Source organism: Salvelinus alpinus, chromosome 5, assembly GCF_045679555.1.
Source record: "Salvelinus alpinus chromosome 5, SLU_Salpinus.1, whole genome shotgun sequence".
Lineage (NCBI taxonomy): Eukaryota > Metazoa > Chordata > Actinopteri > Salmoniformes > Salmonidae > Salvelinus > Salvelinus alpinus.
Genome location: NC_092090.1, coordinates 42,958,586 through 42,971,076, shown reverse-complemented (window position 1 = coordinate 42,971,076; position 12,491 = coordinate 42,958,586). Strand labels below are relative to the sequence as shown.

The window sequence follows — 12,491 nt, the reverse complement described above, 5'->3', positions numbered from 1 at the left end:
TGCAAAGGACCATCCAAATGTGTCACTACCCAAAATGTGATATCAAAAGATGCATTTACCCGCTTTTTGTTTTGGGTCATGGCTTCCCCTATGTTGGTTCTATATGGCCCCAAAATAGCTTAAAATGTTTGTATTGGTTTGGGGAATACATTTAGTCAAATACCAAAACCATATGGTCTTTGTTCTTACCTTGATTATTGCAAAAATGATTATAAATCTTCAGAAATCACTGTAAAAAATGTACATTGTCACTTGCAAAGTGGTGTATTAAATACTTGATTTACCTTTTGCACTCTAAAAAGGTGATACACTGTAAGTGTTCCCTGAAGTCTACTAGTTACAATGGTATATAATATATTATAAACTGGGTGATTCGAGCCCTGAATGCTGAACGGTTGACAGCCATGGTACATCAGACTGTATACCACGGGTATTTCAAAACATTTATTTTTACTGCTCTAATTACGTTGGTAACCAGTCACATTTGGCACTATAGCTAGACATCTGTTATTAGATATATCCTGGCTTTTGTAAAAAGTTTTGTGGTCTCATCATAAAGGGATTTTGTTAAAATGGGTTACTTCTGTTCCTGCTGGACATGATGCATTCCTATGGGATTTTACATTGAGTGACATGTACAGGGCAGGTTTCTTGTAATATTTCTTAAAAGTGACACGGTATATAATATCATATTATATATCATTGTAACTACTTTTTTATTTAACACATCACTTTGAAAGTGAAAATAATACAATTCTATTGGCAAATTCAGTTTTTTCATCATTGTTAGGATCATAAAGGACAAAACAAAGGCCATGTGGTTTTGATTGTTGATTGAATGGGTTCCACAAACCAATCCAAACATATGAAGCTATTTTGGGGACACAGGGGAAGCGTCAATACAGGTACATCCATTTTCAACATTGACCTGTAAACTACAGGTCGCCCCAGGGCTTTGCTTGAAATGCCACTATATCAGGTTATGTTCAGAATTAAATTTTTAGTGTTCCAATTTTCACGCTTCTATACCAAATTGAACAATTTTCAAGCTTATCTACTGGAATATTTCTGCGTCGACATGCAATGATGTCATTTGGTGCAGCTCAGAATTTGGAATGAAGATTAGCATTCCTTCTTTCAAGGAAACAACTTCAGAACTTCACACAAAGTCAAGGTAGGCCACTTTTTAGAATTTGTCCTTCAGAGCACATTGCTTGACAAATTGATTTTTTTCTTTCACTTGTGGGCATCAATTCTGTGACAATATACTTATGTAATTCAATACATATCACCGCAACTTTTCTTTTCACTGACAAAACTTTTTTTTCCATATACAGTGCCTTCAGAAAGTATTCATCACACCCCTTGACTTTTTCCACATTTTGTTGTGTTAGAGCGTGAATTAAAAATGGTTTATATTTAGATTTTTTTGTTCACTAGCCTACACAATATACCAAAGTAATTACAAAGTGGAATTATGTTAATTAAAAGCTGAAATGTCTTGAGTCAGTAACTATTCAACCCCTTTGTTATTTATAAACCAGGTAAATTAACCGAGAACACATTCTCATTTACAACAACAACCTGGGGAATAGTTACAGGGGAGATGAATGAGCCAATTGAAAGCTGGGGATGATTAAGTTGCCATGATGGCAGGATTGGGAATTTAGTCAGGACACCGGGGTTAACATCCCTACTCTTACAATAAATGCCATGGGATCTTTAGTGACCACAGAGAGTCAGGACACCTCTTTAACAGTCCATCCAAAAGACACCACCCTACACAGGGCAATGTCCCCAATCACTGCTCTAGGGCATTGGGATATTTTTTTTAGACCAGAGGAAAGAGTGCCTCCTACTGGCCCTCCAGCAGCATCTGGTCTCCCATACAGGGACTAACCAGGACCAACCCTGCTTACAGTAGCTTCCGAGGAAAGCCAGCAGTGGGATACAGGGTGGTATGCTGCTTGCCAAGCCTTGGTTATGACAAGCCTAAATAAGTTCAGGAGTAAAAATGTGCTTAAAAAGTTGCATGGACTCTGTGTGCAATAATAGTGCTCATCATGATTTTGAATGACTACCTCATTTCTGTACCCCACACATACATCTGTAAGGTCCCTCAATCGAGCAGTGAATTTCAAACACAGATTCAATCACAAAGACCGGGGAAGTTTTCAAATGCCTCGCAAAGAAGGGCACCTATTGGTAGATAGGAAAAAAAGATAAAAGCAGACATTGAATATCCCTTTGAGCATGGTGAAGTTATTCATTACATGTTGGATGGTGTATCAATGCACCCGGTCACTACAACGATACAGGAATCCTTCCAAACTCAGTTGCCGGAGAGGATGGAAACCACGCAGGGATTTCACCATGAGGCCAATGGTGACTTTAAAACAGTTACATGGCTGTGATAGGAGAAAACTGAGGATGGATCAACAACATTGTAGTTACTCCACAATATTAACCTAATTGACAGAGTGAAAAGAAGGTAGCCTGAACAGAATAAAAAATATTCCAAAACATGCATCCTGTATGCAACAAGGCACTAAAGTAATAATGGGTGACACGGAACCCAAACCGGCTGCGTGCGTGCGCCATCGTGCGCTATCGTGCATAAATGTATTTTGCCCCCCCCACACCAAACGCGATCACGACACGCAGGTTAAAATATCAAAACAAACTCTGAACCAATGACATTCATTTGGGGACAGGTTGAAAAGCATTTAACATGTATGGCAATTTAGCTAGTTAGCTTGCACTTGCTAGCTAACGTTAATTTGTCCTATTTAGCTAGCTTGCTGTTGCTAGCTAATTTGTCATGAGATATAAACATTGAGTTGTTATTTTACCTGAAATGCACAAGGACCTCTACTCCTCACAATTAATCCACACTTAAAACGGACAACCGAATCGTTTCTAGTCATCTCTCCTCCTTAACCAATGAGAAGATGGCACGTGGGTACCTGCTTCTATAAACCAATGAGGAGATGGGAGAGGCAGGACTTTCAGCGCGATCTGCGTCAGAAATAGGAATTACTTCTATCTTAGCCCTTGGCGTCGCAGACGCTCATTGGTGCGTGCGAGCAGTGTGGGTGCAATAACTTAATAACATGGATTTCTAAATTTATTTTGCGATGCTCGCGCACGCGACGTGTCCGGTCTGGTCAGCATGTGAGAATTTGTTTTAAATATTTAATAAATGTTGAATTCAGGCTGTAACACAACAAAATGTGGAATAAGTCAAGTGGTATGAATACTTTCTGAAGACACTGTATGTAGTCTATTTAATATTGCTTGACAATGTTGTCCATCTGTGCTTGGCAATAACTTCAAGATGCATAGCTATGGGTTTTAGCATTAAGACAATGTAAGTGAACTGCAGAGAAATGTGACTGCGAGTGCTTTGGCGTGGGAGTCTTTTGTTTAAAGCATATTGTGCATCTCAAAGGAGATGCTGCGCTTTAAGTCAGTCATTCATTTCCCTCTGCCAGGAAATCCAGAGCCTCCAACTATCTCTGAAGCCATGTTTATTTAAATGTATATGAAGCCTTTTCACCTGCCAGGAAGCAATTTTGTCTTGCCATCTGTAGAATGATTACAAAATTATGTACTGGATGTAAGAAACAAAGAATATAGATTCAGCAGGATGCAATTTGCACATGTACATGAGGACAGTGTAGAGAGAACCAGCTGAGTTTAAACAGATATAAAATGGGAGAGGATTTGTCATGAGAATGTGTAGCAAATATATGGAATTATGCAATTGGCCTAAGCACATTTCAAAACGGAGAAAGCACAGGTACAAAAATAAGTTATATAACGTAACACAGAAAGGCAAGTTGTTTATTACATGAAAGCAATGGCTTGCCATGATCGATTATGACAGTAGACCATAATGAACCTGTTAGCTGAGACAGACAGTGTACAAATTCCCTAGAGAATCCAATTACTTCCGTTACTGTATGAATGCATGTGACCTGACAACTGCTACTGTTCCCTTTTCAACATGGCACCATTACTGCAATAATTCATGTTTCCCATCACTCAAAATTATACATCAGTTTATACAAATTGCATTCTACCACTACCTGAATCATACCGCTTTTTCTATTATGTTCCACTTTTTTTTTCTTCAATTATAAACCTTGGGCAAAAACAGCAATTATCCTTACCCCCTTTTGCGTTATGAATTGCAGACGCCCCCAAGCATGAAGGGTGGAAATAATAGCAACTGTCACTGGGTTCAGCTGGGACTGAGCCATCTGGACGGCGGTTAGGACTTGGATGGGTAAACTCTGTCCAGATCTGCCAGGCCCTGCCGCGCTGGGGCCAGCCCTCTGTGGGATAGGATCTGCACATATCATTAGGATGAGTCCAGACAGTTATGGGGCTTGGCCTTTGGCTAATGTACGAACATTAGTGGTCAGACGGGGACAAATGATCCAAACAGGTATTCATGACCAATGTGGCCCCCAGTGAAAGAGCCACCATCCAAATTCATGACCCACAACATTTTTCACAAATGTTGAATATCAAGCTGAGTATTGCCCAAGTTGAAATATGCTTTAATTTTTAGGTATTTGTATTAAACATTTAATATCTAATGGATATAAAGTTACACTCAAATATTGTTTCTCAGAATGTGACTGCAAACATAATGTTCCTGCAAGTGAGTTGAGCATGATTTCTGTGACGTGTGATTGTTGAGCTGAAAATGTCAGTGAGCTTACTCGCAAGGTGTCTGCAAGATGAAGGCATGAAGAGCACCTGCCAAACAATGAAAGCAGGTTCCCTCTTACCTGAGGCTAAGCAGCCACTCATTCTGTCCCTTTCAGTCACGTCTCTATCACTGCAAGCTACTTTCAGGAACATTTTGAAGATTTAATTCCATTTAATTCCAAGATTTAATTAAGTGAGTAATTAGCCTTGTGTCGGAATAAATATGTAATTCAATTAAACACCTGCAATGGCTCCATTAATATTTACTGATATCATTCACTGTTATGTCAAGTGACCAATAATACATAACATCTGTACTCATTAACAGTCACCTGGTACATGCACATTGTGTATAGGTACATAACGTATTGGAGTGCAACCACTTATCACGGCTTAAATCACCTTGAAATGCAAATTGTTCACAAATGAAAACCAAAACATATCTTCTATACCTAAGGCAGACCGGACACATCTTATCCTTAGGTCAGACACCAAATTTGACTGAAAATGAACTGATATTAGAGGTGACAAGTTAGAGATATCATGCCTGTAGATCATAGACGGGTGACACCAGTCAGTCACCCCTCTCCCAAAGGAAACTGTCACCATTAATTCAGGTAATGACCATCCTCCCAACTGTCCTTCAAATGATATCAGCTGCTCATTTGCTTCAAGACAACTCTGCTCTACTTTTCAAGGTTAGCCCTCAGTGGATGACAGGAATGGCCAGTAGTGTAGTACTTGAAGTTCAGTTCTCCCACAGAGTACCGGGGTGCCAAGCATACACGAGCATAATGTGATTAAAGGTCAGCTTTATCCCAGCAAAACCGTACCTACAAGCTGTTCCAGGACCAAGCAAATTCAGTGAAAACACCCAGCTTTTCTCAGGAATTGCATTACTGACAGTAGACGTTTGGTCTCAATTGGCATGGAGGGAAGCGTTACGCTGTTGCTGTTTTCATCTGCTCCAGCTATCCAATAAACTGAAGAACAGCCCAGTCTGCCCTTGAACTTCTAAAGAAGTCAAGAGGGCTTGATGTGAAGCACGTGTAACTGCTTAGAGTTCCCCTGAAATAACATAATAACACAGCAGTGGCATGATGTGAAGGCACGATTAAGGAAATCCTGTTATTGTCAGCCAGTTCGTTGAGTAGTGTGTTTAGGGTCTGAAGAGTGGTGAGAGGTGCAAACCATAACATGTGCTATTCAAGCCAATGACATCTATATCTTCACGTATTGAATACAGATGCAGTATGGGAGCATTATTATTTAGAAAAAATAATTATTTGAAGCTACAGCAAAGGTGTATCTTTTAACTATAGTCATTACAAATAGGTAAGGTATCTTGTGAGCCTATTCCAACTTCCTCCTGCATATGTACACTACCGTTCAAAAGTTTAGGGTCACCTCGAAATGTTCTTGTTTAAGAAAATGAAAAAAATGTGTCCATTAAAATAACATCAAATTGATCAGAAACATAGTACCCGCAAAAACACCAGTCTCAATGTCAACAGTGAAGAGGCGACTCTGGGTTGCTGGCCTTCTAGGCAGAGTTGCAAAGAAAAAGCCATATCTCAGACTGGCCAATAAAAAGAAAAGATTAAGATGAGCAAAAGAACACAGACACTGGTCAGCATCCCGGAGTCGCCTCTTCACTGTTGACGTTGAGACTGGTGTTTTGCCGGTACTATTTAATGAAGCTGCCAGTTCAAGACTTGTGAGGCGTCTGTTTCTAAAACTAGACACTCTAATGTACTTGTCCTCTTTCTCAGTTGTGCACCGGGGCCTCCCACTCCTCTTTCTATTCTGTTTAGAGCCAGTTTGTGCTGTTCTGTGAAGGGAGTTGTACACAGCGTTGTACGAGATTTTCAGTTTCTTGGCAATTTCTCGCATGGAGTAGCCTTCATTTCTCAGAACAAGAATAGACTGACGAGTTTCAGAAGAAAGTGCTTTGTTTCTGGCCAATTTGAGCCTGTAATCGAACCCACAAATGCTGATGCTCCAGATACTCAACTAGTCTAAAGAAGGCCAGTTGTATTGCTTCTTTAATCAGAACCGTAGTTTTCAGCTGTGCTAACATAATTGCAAAAGGGTTTTCTAATGATCAATTAGCCTTTTAAAATTATCAACTCGGATTAGCTAACACAACATGCCAATGGAACGCAGGAGTGATGGTTGCTGATAATGGGCCTCTGTACATCTATGTAGGTATTCCATTAAAAATCAGCTGTTTCCATCTACAATAGTCATGTACAACATTAACAATGTCTACACTGTATTTCTGATCAATTGGATGTGATTTGAATGGACAGAAAATGTGCTTTTCTTTCAAAAACAAGGAGATTTCTAAGAGACGCTAAACTTTTGAACGGTAGTGTTGACGCTCGACACCGTCAGGAACTCTGAAGTATCACTCAATGATCTTTCTACACCTCCCACGTCCCTAATCGATCAAACCACGCTATTTAAGTCATTAGTGGTTAGATAAATTAAGTCAAATGCCTGCAAATGTTATTATACACGTAAAACCAGGGGCCTGTTGCACAAAACTAGGATAAGGGATTAAGCCAGGATATCTTGGTGATCCTGGCTCAATTGATCCGTAATCCGGTTGCACTAAAGATGGATAGGGGGCAGGAGGATATGTTATGGTATAAATTACCATGGAGATTTATTCTGTGGAGCTAGCCTGCTCCAGACCAGGCTAAATTCCAGGATCTATTTAATCTCATCCCTAATGTCAGTCAGCAGTCACCACAAATGGAAACCAATAGTTATTTCACTGCTCACTATACATTGTTATCACATATAACTAGACCCACTGTTATTATTTAAACGTTTGTGATCATTAATTTCAATGATTTTGGATAAAAAATGATTTTTAGATGATGTTGCTATCATTAGATAATTTACAGTTTCCCATAGACTATAAGGCTATATATAAAATGATAGAATATTAGGGCCACAGAGGGGAAAAAAACACAAGTCATAATATTGTAACCAGTTGTTTTAAAGGAGGACAGTTGTTAAAATGACAGATGTGGGGCATTTCGTGAAATTGTACTTCAGTATGGTTTCATAAACAAAGACATGCTGATGTGCCAGAATATTAAGTATCACATTGTCATAAGTATCAAAACTGTAAAAACAATATGTAGCTTTTCTGCAGAAAGAACCAGCCTCATAAATTTATGACTTTATCCTTTTTCTTCAGTGTGGCCCTAGTACTCTGTCATATAAACAAATACACATTCCATATGAATATAAAAACACAATGTGTAACATTATGTTCCTTTATTGAATAAGGACAAAACAAAGCAGGTAAACCATCAGCTCCTTTCGAAACTGAAGTCACAGTGACTCTACAAGATGGAAAGCACAGAATCCAAGCATATTATACAAAATGATACATACACATTCAAAGGTCTGTATATAACACACCCTGCATGTCTGCACACTAAAATAAATGCAGGACAAATCCATACACATCAACTGAACAGACAAATGAATGGATGCAGTAGCCTCCCTGCAGCCTTGTATTACACACAGTATACCGCACAAACATCATAAGAGGCCAAATTCGTCAAAAAACGAACCCAAAAAAACCCAATTTCCTCTGCCACCGCAGGACATATTTAACCAAAATTGAAAGCACACATACTAACTAAAATAATTCAACACATATTGGTCCCTCAGCAGCCGACCACTGTCGTCATCAGGGAAGATTGCCGGATTGTCCCAGTCCATGGCTGGTGGCACTCTGGGGGCCCTCTCCTTCCTCAGGCAGGCCACATTGTGGAGGACAGCACAAGCCACAGTAATATCACATGCCCTAACAGGGCTGACCCTTAATTTGTGAAGGCAGTGAAAGCGTGCCTTCAGGAGGCCAAAGGTCATTTCAACTCTGGCCCTGGTCCTGGCATGGGCATGGTTGTAGGCCTGCTGTGCTTCCTGGGGGTCTGTGAAAGGTGTCAGGAGAAAAGGCTGGCAGCCATACCCCCTGTCTCCCAGCAACACACCAGAGAATTCACCTGTCAACACAAAATCTCATCATTACTACCTCATAAACACAGTGATATTCTTGACACAGCCATGATGGTTATAAATAGGGGTTGTGTGGCTTACCTTGTGATAGGCACTGATAGATTTCAGAGGCCCGAAAGATTCTGGAGTCATGGACTGAGCCAGGCCATTTTGCCACAACATTGCTGATCACACAGTCAGCATTGCAGACCATCTGAAATCATAAGATGAGGAATATTACACCAATCAATGCACATCACTGGCAATGCAGAGTGTTTGTCAATGGACAATATCAAAAAGTTATGTTCACCTGAACATTAATGCTGTGAAAGGATTTCCTATTCACAAAATCGGCCTCATGGGCACCTGAGGGGGCTTTTATCCTTATGTGTGTGCAGTCCACTGCACCAATGACATTGGGGAAACCTGTCACACAAAGTAATGAGTATCCTACTATGTGTTAACAGTTGTCCTGTAATTTGTAGATCCTCTTACCTGCAATCCTATAGAACTCCTCTTTGATGTCACAGAGTCTTCTGTGGCCAGGGAAGGAGATGAAGACATCTGCTAATGCTTTGATAGCCAGACACACACTCCTTATTGTGCGGCAAATTGTGGCCTTGTTCAGCTGTTCTGCATCCCCCACTGAGTACAGGAAGGCTCCACTAGCAAAAAAGCGCAAGGCCACACAAACCATTTGCTCCACACTCAGTGCATGGCTCCGTGCAGTGCGGTGCTTAATCCTGGGACCCAGTAGTCTGCATAGATACCTGATGCCATCTGCAGAAAACCTGTATCTTTCATATAGATGGTCATCAGGGAAGGCCAGTGGGTCCAACCGGTCCCTGAAGACCCTTTCTCGCCTGAAGGCTCTCCTCAGCACAAGTGCTTCTTCATCCACCACATCTCGCACGAATGGGCATGCCATTGTCAGAGCAGAAAGGAACACACAATTTTGGGCCTTCATATAGGCTAGTGGCCACACCTGGTGCTGGGGGGGTGGGCAAAAGAGGGCGATGCCTTATAACGATGACTTGGTTGTACTGATTGCTGGGAAAATAAAAAAAACCTTAGAAAGATGCCACCGTCCTGTGTGCTCACAATAAGAGCTCATATGTCATGGCTCACTTGACTTTACGAGAATATACCTAATTTTTATTTTGAGCTGTGTCATCTTCTTGGAGCTGGGGGAGGAAAGAAAAATAATGATTAATACATTTGTGTTACAGTTAGCATACAGTGTACATTGAAGGCATATCTCACCTCCCTCTCAAGTTTTTTTATTTCAAGGTCCAGTTTCCTAATTGTCCTCTTTTTTATTTCGGACTCCAGTGCAAGATTTTCCATCTTTTTCTTCTTGTACTGAATGTCTATGTCTGCCAGTTCTATTTGGCGCCGGAGGTGGTTGCCATACAACTTTCTGATAGCTTGTGAGCTCTGTGAACACAATACAATTAGCGCAGCTGGAATTTGGCAGGATGTGGTGTCCTTTTATTAATACGCACTATGTTGCCAGGCTGGTTTTCCCACTGTATAGCATCTGGGTCCTGTAAAAGAAATTAGATTTTTTGATTTTGATGAGGACTCCTCACCATTGTAGAGTAAATAGTACTTTCACAGTCTTAACATGATACCTCATGCCTTCTGGAATCCAGAGAGATGGTCTCCTCCTCATCATCGTCTCCATCATGTGCTGTTGCTGCTGCACTGGGGCCTTCACCCTATCACATTTAATCGGATTCATATTGAAGCTAGTAGACAAGACATGCCAGGCCTACAGTATGCCTTTGATGGAGTACTCACTGGATCAGCATCGTCTGGTGCTTGTGCTGGTGGCTCTAACAGGAACACAGTGCTGCCAGACACTGCAAGGCAATAGGTAAACCAAAGTCAGACAGTCCAAATTGATTCAATATGAATGTGGTTGTATCCCATGTAGAGATGGAAGGACATACCTTGAATGAAGCGGGTGGCATCTTGGGAGGAACCTATGCTCGTCTCTTTCCCCCCAGGGATCCCCTCTAAGACGGGCCTGCCTTTATTTAGCTCCAAGGCCATGTCCTCTGCTGGGGTAAGGTCAGCCTTTGGTGACCCACCACCCGTGCCTTGTCTGTGGGTATTCTTTTTCACTGCTAAAACAGTACAGACAATGTGTGAGCAGGCACCTTCTGGGTACAATATATGCTTGTGCTTTGTTAAATATTAGTCAGGGACCATACCATTCTGCAGAATGTTCTTGTATTTGATTTTGACCTGCTGCCATGTCCGTTTTGGCCCGTTCATGTTTAATCTACACACACACACACACACACACATTTAATGGAGTCACACTGCAAAAAATTACTTGGTATTTTTGTCTTGTTTTCAGTAAAAATATCAAAAAATTTATCATAGCTTTATACAGTGTGATGGAGTTACTTTACACAATTTCACTCATATCTGCAGTGCATTTCAATTAAAAATGTAACCGTTTCATAATTACAGTACAACTGCATTTTTGGAGATGTGAATTAAATATTTGAATTGTAATTGTGATGTTTCAGCGGAGCGGTGAGTGTGTAATTGTGCACTACTTACGCATTCAGGCGGTCTGCAATACTTTGCCACGCTTTTTCTCTTTGCTTTATCACTGTGGCGGTGTTGCCTTTCTTCTTAATTATATCTTTTACCTCCTCGTATGCCTCCATGAGGATTTGTGCTTCCGACGGGGAAAAGTACGCGGCTCTAGTTGCCATGGTAAATCAGTTAATCTGTGATCTGTGGCGGGGTCTATTTGAGTGAGCCGTGAGCGCGCACCTATCCAGGATTGGTTTCACCTGGCTTAATGAATCCGTGTCTGCTCATCCTGGCTTGGTCTTTGTGCAACCAATTAAGCCTGGACGCACATGTTTTGGCTTCATTGAGCTCAGCTGAGTCATTTATCCCGGATGTCTTAATTCTACTTTTGTGCAACAGGCCCCAGGAGACAAACGTGGTAAACGTTTTTATCTGTCTTCTTGTTATGGGTGCCTCTGTTGATAACATAGGACTATCTGATATACTGCGCAGATGCACTGATCTACACAACAGTGTAACAGATCATCCATTAAGATGCCATATTTATGTCTGGATGCCACACTATGTGGACATCAGGAGACTTCAAAGAGAGGCATATGTAGTAGACTGTACATCCAGATTCTGGTAAGGTTGTGAGATTTTTTTAAATAGACAAAGAGCATTTATTCTCATCAAATACACGCTTATGTGAAATGATTGTTTTCTACCTAAGCTAATTCACTTGGGGCCTAGAGTATGTGCTGCCTGTACAATTATTTGATCTGCCTCGAGCTATACATGAATTTTCCATGACATTCCACAGGCATAATCCGTGCATTTATTATCTGACATTTGAGATACATTTCCTCTCCAAATCTGTGTCAGTTGGTTGTAATGTAACAGGATATGCATGTAGACAACCTAAGATTGAGAATACGGATGTTTTTCCCGACAGAAACCTTCAAATATATGTATCATAGATACAACATACACAGCAACAGGAACATGTATGCAAATATGTCATCTGTAGGAGGTCTTACCCAGTTAATAAATTAGTTGTGAGCTCCATGAAAAAGCTCTCCTCTCAAAAGCATTCCAAGAATATGGTGTGGACATTTAGTCATTCATATTTAAACACATTTCCATTTGAGATAGAACAAGAAATGTTTGTCCTGAGTAGTGCTTATTATAGAACAACAGTTGACGGCTCA

At 40.7% G+C, this 12,491-nt stretch overlaps 1 protein-coding gene across 6 annotated transcripts; it reads right to left on the bottom strand.

Annotated features, from left to right (window-relative positions):
- Positions 1-7,980: 7,980 nt before the first annotated feature.
- LOC139576207 (putative nuclease HARBI1) lies at positions 7,981-11,706 on the bottom strand. Of its 6 annotated transcripts, XM_071401987.1 has the most exons (11): positions 11,323-11,706; positions 10,965-11,035; positions 10,701-10,877; positions 10,549-10,610; positions 10,380-10,466; positions 10,251-10,292; positions 10,009-10,182; positions 9,894-9,929; positions 9,241-9,795; positions 8,848-8,959; positions 7,981-8,753 (listed from the first exon to the last, which is right to left on the bottom strand). In XM_071401987.1, exons 1-8 carry the CDS (start codon positions 11,478-11,480, stop codon positions 9,894-9,896), a joined length of 807 nt encoding a protein of 268 aa, XP_071258088.1. In that variant the 5' UTR covers positions 11,481-11,706; the 3' UTR covers positions 7,981-8,753; positions 8,848-8,959; positions 9,241-9,795. The 6 variants fall into 6 exon arrangements, with proteins under 6 accessions (XP_071258088.1, XP_071258086.1, XP_071258085.1 ...); XM_071401985.1 differs by having other exon boundaries at positions 9,894-10,182; XM_071401984.1 differs by having other exon boundaries at positions 9,241-10,182.
- Positions 11,707-12,491: the final 785 nt, after the last annotated feature.

What these genes read in the sequence shown, in the direction of transcription:
- LOC139576207 (XM_071401981.1), bottom strand. Translation starts at nt 9,712, where the DNA reads ATGAAGGCCCAAAATTGTGTGTTCCTTTCTGCTCTGACAATGGCATGC. An exon ending in GGAGTTCTATAGGATTGCAG is followed by an intron (nt 9,172 to 9,240) that starts GTAAGAGGATCT and finishes TTTGTGTGACAG; the next exon opens with GTTTCCCCAATGTCATTGGT. An exon ending in CTATCAGTGCCTATCACAAG is followed by an intron (nt 8,754 to 8,847) that starts GTAAGCCACACA and finishes TTGTGTTGACAG; the next exon opens with GTGAATTCTCTGGTGTGTTG.